Below are 15,446 nucleotides of genomic sequence, written 5' to 3'. Positions count from 1 at the left end.
AAACTAAGGCGAGCATGTCGCAGGTAAACTAAGGCGAGCATGTTACAGGTAAACTAAGGCGTGCATGCCGCAGGTAAACTAAGGCGAGCATGTTACAGGTAAACTAAGGCGTGCATGCCGCAGGTAAACTAAGGCGTGCATGTCGCAGGTAAACTAAGGCGAGCATGTTACAGGTAAACTAAGGCGTGCATGTCACAGGTAAACTAAGGCGTGCATGTCACATCATGCCACTAAAAGTCACCTAACTCATCATATTATGGCGCCAGCTGCAGGCAAGAAACCGACTTCTACAAATATTCAAGCAACAAATTCGCTGACAAATTGGAATAATGAGAGATAAACCTTGGAGCAATAACAAACTTAATATTTATACAAGGTTGTCTTCATGGTCTTTCTCAGTGTTATGCAGGTGCGCTTCACTCTGGCGGTCTGTCAGAAACTGTATTTAAAAGCAGCCAAATTCTAGTATTTCGGTACCAGATTCTTGTCATTTCAGTTTTTGGTATATATATACAATAGATGTTCAAGGTCTTTCATGTTATATCTCTCTTGGCAAAAGTAGCTTGGTGCGGAAAGTGTAATATTAGATTCAATACATTTATACAAACATTGAACATCCGGGCGCTGCCTCGCCTCAAGTTTTGGAAGAAGCGATTCTGTCCATTTTATGTTTGGTCTAAATACAGGAAAAGTCCTCCGTGAAAATGGTCGACAATTTGTTTTGGATTTAGTACAGAAAGTCTGGGCGGCTGTTGCATTACTGACCGAAGAAAAGATTCTTTTACATTGACCAGGTACTTTGTAACAGCGATTTTGTTTTGCGTTAGGATGTCCCTCGATTTTGCCAAGTTTAATATTTATTGTAGAAGTATTTCATTTAGACGTACAGGTATTCTGGTTGTTGTTATAAGTTCCTAGAGAGCCTTTGCCTAGACGCGCCTTGTTGACGTCTCGCGGTCAAGCTATGATACCTAATGAACAACAGATTTAATTGCAAGAGGAGAGCAGAGGGTTACAAATTTGAACGAACAAAATAAAATATAACAATAAACAGAAGTTGTATTACACACTGTAATAATATTAACGCCATTATTTTCTGTAAAGAAGGTGCCAATAAAACATATTCATGCGAGTCTACACAAGATTAGAGATCTTCCAAATATGCAGAGTCTTTACAGGAGCGAATTATTAAAGCAGCAGCTCAGACTTTTTTTGACAGCAGCTCTGACTCAGATTTACGTCGGTCAGATTGCTATGGAGCAGCCACATGTTCAGATAAAATACAATAATCGCCTTCAGAATATAAAAACACAGAGAATAAGAGGGCCATTATTTTGCCAAAACCTAATTAATTAGATGTAAACAATCATTCATGTTCAAGAATTTAAAATCCGTGTTACATTCCGCCCCTCCAGTGTTACGATGATGGCAAGAATACACTGGCAACTAAAAATTACATTGCAAGGCTCTCCCAACTTGGAAGACGCAGCGTGAACGTCTTAATTCATCAGAATCATCTTCAAACTCAGGAAACCTCGATTACAGGGTCCTTTTAATTTATTTCATTATCATTAGGACTATTATAATGAAATTACAACAAAAATTCACAGAATAACCACCTGTAAGCGGAGGAGAAAAAAAGAAATTAAAAGAGCAAGGTAGAAAAAGATCAAATGAAAATTAATTAACAAAAAAAGATCAAATGAAAATTAATAAACAAGTACTGTCAAAAAACCATTAATGTACCAGAGAACTCAATGCTATATGCCTGGCACGCAGAAGTTTCTTAGTGAAGCACATCTTAGGAAGCTTAGCATGCAAGAGAAATGAGAATAACTGACCGGAACTGAGCACAGACTGAGCGTGTAAGAGAAATAAGAAAACTGACCGGAACTCAGGATGAGTTTGGTGCACAAGGCAGTCCATGAAGGTGCTCTTGCCGTGATGCAGGTGCCCTACGAGCGCGATGTTGCGCACGAGGCTGGGCTCGTCCTGTAGGTCTGTCAGGAACTGCAGGTCGTACACTGTCTTGGGCAGGTTCTTCTCCACCAGCCGGAACTTTTTCACCTTTATTGGCTGCTCAGCAAACACAAAACACTTTTAGTCATGAATTAGTTTGGTCTCTAAAGTTCTCTCATAAGATTTTTTCAGGTGGCGAGACAGGATTAAGTATTATGAGGGCTGCAGTATTACAGCTCAGTAAATTTAATGTACTGTCCATTTGTCTAAAAACTGAATAAAAACAGGATTAAAGAAAATTCTCAGTCAAAGACCACAAAATACCTACCTATTCTGATAAGAATATACATACGGTTTAGATCATTGGAATACAATAATAGCTTTCATTATAGCCTTTTCATTTATTTTACCTGCTCAATAACTTGTGCTTGATTTGAGCATTTTTTATCCCTTCTTTTGATAAAGTTGTCCAGCTTTGTATGATTTTATGTTAAATTTTATCCATATTACCATATATGGTACACATTGTGGTTTGGGAGATAAATGCATGTAAAATATATGGCAAAGTCTTATGAAATTGTGAACATGAATGAAAGCCTAAATAATATTTATATGGCTGCAAAAACTAACCTGAATGATCGGCTGAGTGAGTGGCTGAGCATCTTCCTCATGAACAATGGTCTCTACGTCAGGCCCGTAGACGTCTTCAGGAGCTGGGTAGTATTGCTTGTCTTCGTGGAGTACCACCGCTTGTGATGCAATGCCTTCATCATCATCGTCATCTCCTTCTTCAACTCTATAACAAGAAAAATCTTTTGATCTACTTTAATAGCCAAGGCATGCTAACAAGCATTTCATCATGTTGGTGTTGTGATACAAGTTTGAAAAAATAAAAGGATGTTTTGGGAATGTCACATATCAGTATTCATAGCTTCATTAAATATGTCAAGAAAGGTCAATAGAGCAAATGGAAGAGCATTGGATCTCTTGAAAAGACTTTCTTGTTGCAAAATGAAATATAGTTTCTGGATAATTTAGGTGAAGCTCCTTTACAATAAATTCCATTCATCAACAATCACCATCTATCTTTCCAACAAATCCATCTATCTTTTTTTGTGAGGGATGCGTTTCAGCACTAAAATAAACCCACAATACCGTATGTTGTAGCCCTCTATTGACTAATTTATCATTCCTAGCACTGAACAATCATAATGAATGCTTTTCAGCAGAAACTACACAAGATTGCAACACCCATCAATACCCATCAGGTAGGTATATGACACAAACTACCATAAAACGGGGTAATAAGGGACGGGCGGGGTAAATCAGGACAGTTGTCCCACATTTTGTAGAAATGTAGCAGCTAATCTAATCAAAATATTGTAAAACTAAAAATAGTGGCTATCTACGTATGTAGTATAAAGCAAATTAAGAAATCGTACATTTAGAACTGACAAATGGGGTAATAAGGGGCGGTTTTGAGCACTTCTCGTTAATAACTTCTTACCGTGAAATATTTCATAAAAAAGTTAGGGCTCATTTTAAAGCTCTTTGTGAGGGCTATCGTATGGTATCTCCAAAAAAATTCCACATGCTATTCGTAATGTGCTAGACACAGAATAAAAGGATCACAAATTACCCCTGGGAATAGGGTAATCCAGGACACATGAAATAAAACTTAATTTTAAAACGTTTGAAGCATGCAGAGTGTACTCATTTATTACTAACAGTAATATGACATCCTCCTTTTCCTTTGTAGATGTTGTAGATATAGAATAAATGACATTTTGCAATTTTTACTAATTTTCCTTTCATTGAAATGATAGGTATTACCATATCCATACATTACTGTATTATTGATGTGATATGTATTACTGTATCCATGGACATGCCATTAAGCATTGACAACAACCTTGTCCACTTCAAGCTTTATATCAGCAGCCATTTAGCATTTCTTCTGTATTTTTAAGCCTACAGGACAGCTTGTATTTTCACACTATTTAATTGGGTCAAGTGAATTCACTAACTATAACAAAAAAAAGATTGTAAAAAACGTAGTACTTGAAATAGATAGGAATATTTTAGTGACAATCATCATATTTTTGGAGAAATAAATCATAGTTTAGGTTAATTACTTTTCATTCTATGTTGCCCAGTGCACAATTCTATCCATGACATTCTATGAGAAGATGGTCATCACACAATTGTGTGATGACCGATGATGCATAATTTTTCATCAAGTGAAATTTTTATGCCAAGCAAGGTAAATGTAATAAAAAATTTGTATTGCTAATTCATTTTTTCATTAACTGGAGCCTTTGCTAACTGAGGTTCTACTGTAAAGGCATTTTTAGGGGTGTCCCTTATTACCCCTGGGGGTGTCACTTATTACCCTGTCTTATAGAAATGGCAGTCATTTTTTTTTTCTGGAATGAGATATGTAAATTCCGTCAATCACGTTTTTAGGCCAACACCTGTGTCAGGCTGTTTGCAACTTTTATGTAAGTAAATTTCTTCAATATGGCAAATATTTGTTTTGCTACAGACCTTAGCAGAGGTACTTTTCAAAATTTTACTTTTCACTTCTTTTTTTCAGGGATTTTTAGAGGTAGTATGATTTCTCTACTTGCTTCATGCTACATATATAGTAAAAATTTGGAACTTTATGCCACTATGTTTTCTTTTGCAATATTTTGATTAGGTTAGCTGCTACAACATTTCTATAAAATTTGGGATGACTGTCCCAATTTACCCTGCCATCAATCCCTTATTACCCCATTTGACAGTAGACTACATATAGAGCATTGGAGATCAACATGCAGACACTAAATTGCATAACCTTAGAAGTTAAAGTGTAAAATTGGGCAGGAGCCACCTATTAATGAGACAAAATTTTTCATAAATCTGGCCAATTTCACCCATTCATCTTAAGGACATACATATTCTAATGTCTTTAGCAAATAATAAGAGAAAAACAGCCTATTCTTATTGGCTAATACAAAATCACCTATAAAATGATTATTTTTGCCTGCAATTTTTTGAAAGTTGTCTAATATTTCCAATTAGTTCAGAACAGCCTCTCATGAACTTGATATTCAGTGATGGTGTACTCCTTGGGTTAGTCTTTGGCATAGCATTGGCTGGTGGCTGAACTGGAAAATTGGGCAGAAACCACCAATGGATTAGAGAAAAAACACTCGTGAATCTGGCTAATTTCACTCATTCTTATGGCCCTACTCTAATTTCTTCAGTAAATACAGTAAAATGGGGTAACTTTGACAATTTTTTTCAAAATGATGCCATTTTTTTACTAGATAAGTTAAACTTAAATTGAAACATGCAATAAAATACTTTAAAAAAAAAAACTTTTTAAAAAAACCACGTTTTTCTTGTGGACTAAAAAGTAGAAAATAAATTATGGTTCACCCCAAAAAAATGTGTGTAAGGCAGATTTATGATTAAAGCGAAAAGCACACAACACTTAAATTTTGGAAATATGATGGTGAACGTACAGCCCGACCCACGTTTTTTTTGGGAGAATCATAATTTATTTTCTACTTTTTAGTCCACAAGAAAAACAATTAAGACTTGATTAAGTATGACTTGACGTACGTATTGATGATATGCAGCATCAACGCCTGCTCGTTTATAACGTGAGCGCCCGCACGTCATACTATATATATACTATATATATACTTTACTCAATTAAACTAATTTAGGTCTCTAATTACCAGTTTTTATGATTGTATCTGAAATTGTTAGGCAAAAATAGCCTGCATGCCGAATTTCAGATCTCTAGAACAATCAGAAGTGGGCTAATTTTTGTTGTCAATGTTAACAACAAACAAACAAACAAACGCAAAGCTAAGCTAAGAAAAATGTGTTAAAATACAGGTCTATACTCTAGCTTCACTCACCATAAATTGCTGGCTCCTGCCTCTCATACTTTTGATGTAATTTCAATAAAGTGATGGTCTTTGTTACCCCAGCTCTTAGGGTTTCTTTGACCAGGTGGTAAAATCAATTTTATTTTTTGGTAAAATAATTCCAAATAACTCCAGGTTTTGGTGCATTGTAGTAGAACTCTTCCAGTTACATATGCAAATGACAAATTTGTGGGAAGTGTCATAGTCTGCAAATTGGGGGTGCAGCCCCCCAATGGGTGAAATGTGTCCACCTAATGGCAGCCATGCTGGGGTAACATTGACCGGCTCGGAAATTAAGTTAAAATTACCATATATAAGACTCTGTAGAGTCTGAAACATGGAGAAAAAAACATTAATAGGTGTATCAAACATAAAATATGTTATATAGGTACCTATGGTAATTTTAACTTAATTTCCAAGCCGGTCAATGTTACCCTGTCATGGCTGCATTAAGTGGTCAAAGTTCCCCCATTGGGGGGCAGCACCTCCCATTTGCAAACTATGACACTTTCCTAAAATTTGTCATTTGCATATGTAACTAGAAGAGTTCTACTACAATGCATCAAAACATGGAGTTATTTTACCAAAAAATAAAAAAATTGTAGGGGGTACTCCGACAGGATTTAAATAATAGCTATTTCGTGGGTCACATTATTAATTTTTCAACCTATTAGATATGCAAACATTTTAAATCTTTCTATTGTGTTACATAGCCTCAGTATTAGGCCATTAATGTAGGAAAATAAACTTTCTTCTTTATGTACCTCCATTACTCTTTTATTTCGCCTCAAAACTGTTCAATCAGTTCTGCCCCCACCCTGTATAAGCTAGCTAACGCGTTTAAATTGTATATTGTAATCAATATATAGCAAATAGTCAAATAGTTAGACTACTTATAGCCTTATAATAATTAGTTAAGCTGCTAGCTACGTACAATGTATTACACTCTTGATGCCTCTGTACCAAAAACATTCTATTTATTGGAACATAATACACACTAAAGGCAACAAGTTTATATACCAATTTGTCATTCATAGTACATTTATACTAAAGCATGAATAACAATACCTAAATATAAATTAAAGACTGCCACTTAATATTTTTAAATATATGAAAAAATCAAAAAATCAAATAAATCACAAAAATCAAATAAATCATGATTTTTTTTATAAAAAAATCAAGTGATTTAATCACATGATTTAATCATTTTGATTTAATCATTGCCAACCCTGAGCTAATTACTTTATGAAGTTCAGTTTTTTGCTGCCATATTAAGAGACAAATCTTCAATGAACTTGTACTTTTTATAATTTTAATTGTTGAGTGAAAGCTGCAGACACGCAACATTTTCAAGTGATTACTTTATAGAAACTTTGCATACCTTTACCTATACGTGTTTAAGCCTATAAGAAGTTCATTTTTTTGACTCAAATAATGTTGCATAAAAAAAACTGGTCTAGGTGTATCGAGAATAATATATGAACTGTAAATTTTAGAATTCCATTCTGCTGTATGGTCACCTATCATTTAACCTGTCATTTCCAAAGCTTTATCATGAAACAATTGTTTTTACCTATGATTTAAGGAAAATTCTGCCCATTACTCCAATGGCAGCCAATGGAAGATGAACTGTATTAGGCCTTCCAATCCATTTTGCTATATACACAAAAACATGCACCGTCAACTGGGGCTACTCGGGACAGATTTGATTTTTTTTTTGTTAATAACTGTTAATAACTTCTTATGATGAAACATTTCATAAACAAATTCAGGCTCATTTTATAGCTCTTTGCGAGGGCTATCGAATGGCATTGTCAAAAAATTCTATATGCTATTCGTAAGATCTTGTGTTATAATATTTGATGCTATACTATTATGATGTTCTACAATGTGCTAGGTTGAGTTATGATATCTTATAATGTGTTTTATTAGGATATGTTGTGGTATAATTTGTTTTGTTGTTCTACGTTATGTTACGATGTTTAGTGTTATATCATGATTAGTTTTGTTATAATGTATTGTGTTATGTCATAACAATGTGTCATGTTATGTTACGTTACAGTGTGTGGAGTTATGTAATGTTACATTATGTTGTGTTGTAATATGTTGTGCTATGATATTTTTTGTTATAATGTGTTGTGTTATAATGTGATGTCATGTTATGGTGGGTTATAATGTGTTGTGTAGTGATATGTTGTGACAAGTGCAGTGCTGTTATGCAGTGATATTTTGTGTTGCAATGTATTGTGTTGTTATGTAGTGTTACCATATTTTGTGTTATTTTGTGTTGTGAAAAATCATTAAGTTGCTTGTTATGCCACATTGATTGTCAAGCATCTGCGACAGTGTTCATCATCAGACATTGGTCACATCGATCATAAAGCATGTGTGTCTCTGTTGATCGTAAAGCATGTGTGTGTTAGATCGCAAAAGCATGCATCAGTGTTGACCATTGGGCATAAGCTATATCAATCATAGAGCATGTGTGTTTTTGATGATTGTCATACATCAGTCACATCAATCATAAAGTGCGTGTGCCTCTGTCAATCATGGGGCATTGGTGATTGTTACACTTTACTTTTTAGCACGCATATTGGCAACTTTCTTCCTTAGCGTACTGTCAAACGGGGTAATAAGGGACAGTTTTGAGCATTTTTTGTTAATAACTTCTTACCATGAAACATTTCAGAAACAAGTTTAGGCTAATTTTAAAGCTCTGCAAGGGCTATCGAATGGCATCTCCAAAAAATTCCATTTGCTATATGTGAGGCGCCAGACGCAAAATAAAAGTGTCCCGAATTACCCCTGGGAACGGGGTAATCTGGGACACTTGCAATAGACTTAATTTTAAAACAAAGCATGCAAAGTGTACTCATCTATTACTAACAGTACTGTCCTCCTCTTTCATTGTAGATGATGTAGATGTAAAATAAATGACATTTTCTGTGATTTTTACTTGTTTTTCCTTTATTGATATGATATTACCATATTCATTAATTACTGTATTATTGATGCAATATTACCATATCCGTGAACATGCCATTGAGCATTTACAACGATCTTGTCCACTGCAAGCTTCATATCTGCAGCCAACAGCAGCTGTATATATAGCATTTCTTCTTTATCTGTAAGCTTACAGGACAGCTTGTAATTTTACACCATTTTAATTGGGTTAAGTGAATTTACCATAAAAAGATTGTGAAAAACATACCTGAAAGAGAAAGTAATGCTTTAGTGACAATCATCATATGTTTTGGAGAAATAAATCATAGTTTAGGTCAATTACTTTTCATTCTATGATGCCTGGTGCACATTTCCATATATGACATCCTATGCACTGCACAAATTTTTTGATAAATGAAATTTTTTCAATGAGTGAGGTACATGTAATCAAAATTCCCTGCATTACCCTGTATTATCCCCTTAATTCCCTTATTACCCTGTCACGCAGAAATGGCTGCCATTTTTTTTTTGTACGAGATAGGCCAATTCCGTCAATCTTGTATTCAAGCCGACACCTCTCCTGTGTGCAACTTTTATGTATGTAACATTTTTTACTGTGGCAAATATTTTTTCTGCTCCAGACCTTAGTAGAGGCACTTTTCCAAAATCACACTTTTCACTTTTTTTCAGCAATTTTCTACAGATAGTAAACATTCGATTTCTTGACTAGCTTAATAAATAATAGTTAGCAAAAATGTTGAAGTTTACACCACTATTTTTAGTTTTGCAATATTTTGATTAGTTTAGCTGCTACAACATTTCTACGAAATGTGGGACGCACATCCCGATTTACCCCATCTGTCCCCGTTACCCTGTTTGACAGTACTGCATACATCCCAAAATGAACCTACGGCATACACGCCACACCTTGCTTAGTCCTGACCATGGCATTTAGGTTGACTTTTTATCAATACAATGACTACGTTCTGCAGGATATTTTGGCAGGACCATTAAAGCAATTCGGATTGCGCAAGTTGAACATTTTATGAAAGAACATGTTTGCAAAGAGTGAAAACTGAACCGAAATTTTTCCTATCAAACAAAAATACATGACAGTAGACTGAGTAGAGCCGCATGATTTCATACCTACTAAAATTATAGGATGTTAGAGCAGCATTATTTCAGTAAAAAGTAGGACTTATCCTAACCTGTATGGCAATGTGGAATTCTGTAAAGGTAATATATTCTCATGTTAACATGAGAAACTGTATCAAAAAACCTACCCTACCACGTTACACCACCTTCCACTGCAGTGAAAATTGATAAACTGAGCGCATTAGAAACTACTACACTTCCGAAATCGCGCGTGGTTTGACATCCAATCCCGTGTTGGCAACGCCTCAACAACTTAACTAGTCATTTATCTGTAGGCTAGCGGACAAGTTTTTGCAATTAATACGTTCTAAAATAAAAAAAATCCATCCACACTTGCAAAAAATTCTCACGATTGGACAATACCAAAAAAGTTTTCGATATCACACAAAATTATGAAATAAACTGTCGTTTTTTCACTGCGTACATTCACATCGAGCGTTCTATATTTACGTATGAGAAGATGGTGTCACATGTGCTTTTGTTTTGGTTGCGTCTAGTTTGATTTCACAATAAATAGATTTGATTCACATTCCATACTGAGATTTAAATGATTGAAAGTTTTTTAAATTATAAAAACCCATTTATGCGTTCCAGATTTGAATTTTTTCAATTTTTTTGCCCTATTATGTTGAATTTACCTCATTAAATTCACTTTTATTTCTGAATGATTTTGTCTGCCATCCCGAGTTTTCGAATGTTTTGTGTCTTTTAGAAAATGTACGTTGTTTAAAATGGGAAACTATTTCATTATATAAAACATAGAGCATGTACCATATAGTGCATTAATAATACAATTTAATTCAATAAAAATTAATTTTTAATTTAAAAATATAATCAGATTTTTAATTCAACATTTTTCTAATACATTAAATTCTAATAGAATTTAATTCTACAGCATGCACCATCTAGTGTATTAAATAATAAAATTTGATTTAGTAAAATTTAATTTTAATTAATTTTTCAATTTAATTCTACAGCTTCAACCGGTAAAAATGAGCATCATAGGAATGAAAGTAAAACTGTCATTCATACATCACAAATTGAATGACATTGGATGGATTTGATAGGTATTTTATTAATCCTGTTTATATATAAGAGCAGAAATGACGCTTCTATATCAGAATGATAATGGAAATGTTCCTACTATTTCAGAAACTTTTCTTGAATACAGGTGAGATCGTCATTTGTCATTCGTGAGGAGCTGTAAGAAAAAAAATCACTATTTTTGATGTAAAAGAATGTTTTTCAATTAAGAGAAATGCAATACCGTAAAATGGGGTAACTTAGACCGGCGGGGTAACTTAGACCACTTTTCATTTTTTTAACAAAAACCCCCACAACTCAAAAACTATTTGACATAGAAAAATTTTGTCAATGGGCATTAAAGGCCTAATACTGAGGCTACATAACACAATAGGAAGATTTGAAAAGTTTGCATATCTAATAGGTTAAAAAATTAAAGTGTGACCCATGAAAAAAATCTATTATTTAAAGCATGTCAGAGTACCCCCTCCAATTTTTTTAATTTTTGGTTAAATAACTCCAGGTTTTGATGCATTGTAGTAGAACTCTTCTAGTTACATATGCAAATGACAAATTTTAGGAAAGTGTCATAGTTTGCAAATGGGGGGGCGCCATCCCCAAATGGGATAACTTAGACCACCTAATGTCAGCCCTAATGGGGTAACATAGACCGGCTTGGAAGTTAATATAAAATTAACATATTTTATGTTTGACAGCCTATTTATGTTTTTTCTATATGTTTCAGACTCTACAGAGTCTTATATATGGTAATTTTAACTTAATTTCCAAGCCAGTCAATATTACCCCATCAGGGCTGCCATTAGGTAGTCACATTTCCCTCATTATGGGGCGGCGCCCCCCATTTGCAAACTATGACACTTTCCTCAAGTTTGTCATTTGCATATGTAACTAGAAGGGTTCTACTACAATGCACCAAAACCTGGAGTTATTTGGAGTTATTTTATCAAAAAATATAATTGATTTTACCACCCGGTCTAAGTTACCTCAGGAACTGGGGTAACAAAGACCCATCACTTTTTTTGAGATTACATAAAGACTCTGAGAGGCAGGAGCCAGCAATTTATGGTGAGTGAAGCTAGAGTATAGACCTGTATTTTGCATGTTTCAATTCAAGTTTAATTTAGCTAGTAAAAAAATGGCATCATTTATAAAAAAGAAAGTGGTCTAAGTTACCCCATTTTACGGTACTTGATTTTTGGAAATACGATGCTACAAGTAACGATTGGTATTAGAATTCAATAGACATTATTTACAATTTCAGAATTATCTTCAAAAAGTTTGTTTTCGTTCATTTGATCAAAAGTTTTCGTTAGTTTGATCAGAAGTTTTCGTTCGTTTGATCAGAAGTTTTTGTTCGTTTGATCAGAAACAGAAAAAGTTTTTGTTTGTTTGATTAGAAACAACATAATTATTCATTCTCTTGCACTAAGTATACGAATGATTAATTGGACTCCGTTACTACCACGAAAGCTTGTTATAAGCTTTTTGTCCTTACGATAAACAAGAGTTTATTTAGGTTCTACTGACCATAATAGCCTAATAGGTAGAACGATGCTACATATTTGTGGCCATCCAATGATCGGTTGACGGCTATGACTCTTGATACCACTGTACAAATATTGTGGTAGACACATCATATAGATGTTTCAATGCAAAGATTCTTATTTAAAGGATAATAAATTGATTCGTAATTGTTTACTCCCACCTATAGATATAAATGAACCTCATTCATATTTATTTTGAAATCAACCATGTCAGAGTAATAAGATAATTTGTTCACATTTTAGGCTTCCAAAAATATTTCAAACCTCTATCAGAAATATCATAATTAATCATTCTCTTGCATTGAGCATATGAACGTTATGCATCGTGCTGCCGCTGCCGCGATCATCATTCGTTTCTGTCATTTGCATGCCGGGGGCCTGCCTTCATTTTTCTATGTAGTCTCGCTCCCATGAATTGCATGTTTAGTGTGTGCATCATGTAGCTAATTCAGGGTTGGCAATTTTTTTGATTTTTTTAAAAAAATCAAAAAAATCAAAAATCAATGTTTTTTTTTATTTTTTCATGATTTTTTTGATTTATTTGATTTTTTTGATTTTTTCAGCTTTTTTGTATTTTTGAGGCGTTATTATTTATGTTGCAAGTAGCCTACTAACAATAACAGTATATGGATCATAATGGATGGCTAAAAAGGGCACTTATTGCCTTCAATAATGGCCATTGGCCAACATGCCAAGGTGGCGTTCACCACTTAGGGATTTTTGGGTAAACAATTATTGATGAGTCTATTCATTAGCTTTGTAAAGTTTGTATGGAGCAAGGCAATGAGCTAAATATTGACCATTTAACTGGCTTCAATATACAAAAACACTTCAGGAATGCAGATCTTCTAAACATTGAAGAGTCACGTAACAGATAGGTAGCTGATAGCACAGTGCACAGCACTATCAATAGATCTACTAGTTTTGTGTCCTATAAATCTACCAGACTCTACCCTCCATACACTCCGACTAGTAGTGACTGTAGCTGATAGCACAGTGCACAGCACTATCAATAGATCTACTAGTTTTGTGTCCTATAAATCTACCAGACTCTACCCTCTATACACACCGACTAGTAGTGACTGAGTGACTGACTGCACTGTTCTCATTTAATTCAGACCAATAAACCAATACTAAATATAAACTGAGCGATAACCAAACAAACCTCATACGACTTGAAATGAGACTTAAGTTATGAGAAAAGCTAACACTGTTTGAAATACACATGTGCACAATTCAAATATTTTATATCCATTCATTGCATTTAATTATTTTATATATAGTCTTATAATTGTAATTGTTTTGTTTCTAGTTTCAAATTCACATACCGGTATTTAAAGATTGAAATTAAATATTTTAATTAGAATACTTGTATTAGGGTGGAAAATCTTTCTGATTGCCTGAAAGGTCAATACTATCTCGACCTCTCAATATACAGGGTGGAGCAGAACCGATTGAGCAGTTTTGAGGTAAAATAAAAGAGTAATGGAGGTACTACATAAAGAAGAAAGTTTATTTTCCTAGAGGTTAGCATAACATACCATTTAGAATACTTATGTTTTGCAAACAATATCTGGAAGATGGGGGCCGTTAGCTGCAACACACTGTTGGAGTCGTTCTCAGAGGAGGGAGTAACCGTAACAGTGAATTCCAATCGCTATGCTGCAAAATTTCTTACAGCCCATGATGGAAAACATTGTTGAAAATGAAGCATTGAGAGACGTGTGGTTCCAGCAGGATGGGGCTACAGCTCACACAGCTCGAACTGTCTCTTATACACATCTAGATGTGTATAAGAGACAACGGTAAAGCAATGCGGATTGCGGAAGTTGAAAATTTTATGAAATGACATGTTTGCGAAGTGCAAACCGCGATTTTTTAATCAAACAAAAATTTATGACATTCAAGCCACGAGATTTCATACCTACTGAAATTATATGATATTAGAGCCGCGATATTTCAGACAAGAATAGGACTTTTCCAGACTAGTTTGGAGAAATAAATCATAGTTTTGTTGAATTACTTTCCATTCTATGATGCCTGGTGCACAATTCTATACATGACATGCTATGCACAATTTTGTGATGACCGATGATGCACTAATTTTTTGACAAGTGAAATTTTTTTCGCTGAGCAAGGAAAATGTGATCAATAGCCTATAAATATAATTCAGTATTACTTATGTAAAATTGAAAATTGACTGGACAACAAATTGATCTCAAATTTAGATTGTAAATCCTCATCTAATAAGGATAGTAATAGTAGGTATAGGGTATAAGGTCAACTAGCTATGTGATACCTAATATGTACAAGGCATAAGCCATGATAAGGCTAAATTCAGGAGTTTACCCTCACCTCACTCACCCATTAATATCAATATCCTCTTCTGCAACACCATCTTCAATTTCTTCTTCTTCATCACTATCCAAGTCTGGGCCCATATAATTCCCAAACTCATCATAGAGATCTGCATCCATGATAATTACTTCCTGTTTGCTCGCTTTTTAATTCATACAAACTGTAGTGCTCATTAGCCAAGCGCAAACGTTTTGTTTACTTCACTGATCCAAAGATCACTGGCGTACCGCATTCGAAGTTTCGAAACTCGCGACCACAGTAATGATGATGATGACAGGTTGTAGGTGACGAAGAAGTCGCGACCACAGTATCAAAACAGCATCGCAGGAAACGTCCTCTATATTCAGAAGCGACACCTAAAAATTGTGTGCAAGAAAATAAATTATTTATATTCTGAAATTTCAGAATAATATGTATATATGACAAATTTTTAGTATAAAACTGATTTGCAATAAAGCTAGAAATATTGTTGAAATATCCACGTGATAAATCATTGTGACATTTTTATTTACGCTCA

The 15,446-nt window shown here is 34.4% G+C and overlaps 1 protein-coding gene across 1 annotated transcript in view; it reads right to left on the bottom strand.

Moving 5' to 3' along the window:
• LOC108666523 (116 kDa U5 small nuclear ribonucleoprotein component) overlaps positions 1–15,212 on the bottom strand; it is an 18,901-nt gene extending 3,689 nt beyond the window's left edge. The window contains exons 1-4 of the mRNA XM_047885307.1: positions 14,936–15,212; positions 2,590–2,755; positions 1,747–2,076; positions 1,240–1,252 (exon numbers count right to left, since the gene is read on the bottom strand). Coding sequence (XP_047741263.1) covers positions 1,240–1,252; positions 1,747–2,076; positions 2,590–2,755; positions 14,936–15,048 — 622 coding nt within the window. The 5' untranslated portion in view covers positions 15,049–15,212. The remainder of the gene's footprint in view (positions 1–1,239; positions 1,253–1,746; positions 2,077–2,589; positions 2,756–14,935) is intronic.
• Between the last annotated feature and the right edge of the window lie 234 nt (positions 15,213–15,446).

The sequence above is a fragment of the Hyalella azteca genome, unplaced genomic scaffold (genome assembly GCF_000764305.2).
Source record: "Hyalella azteca isolate HAZT.00-mixed unplaced genomic scaffold, Hazt_2.0.2 contig17500, whole genome shotgun sequence".
Classification (NCBI taxonomy): Eukaryota; Metazoa; Arthropoda; class Malacostraca; order Amphipoda; family Hyalellidae; genus Hyalella; species Hyalella azteca.
The sequence above is the reverse complement of the archived record's forward strand: the minus strand, read 5'-3'. Positions and strand labels throughout refer to the sequence as shown.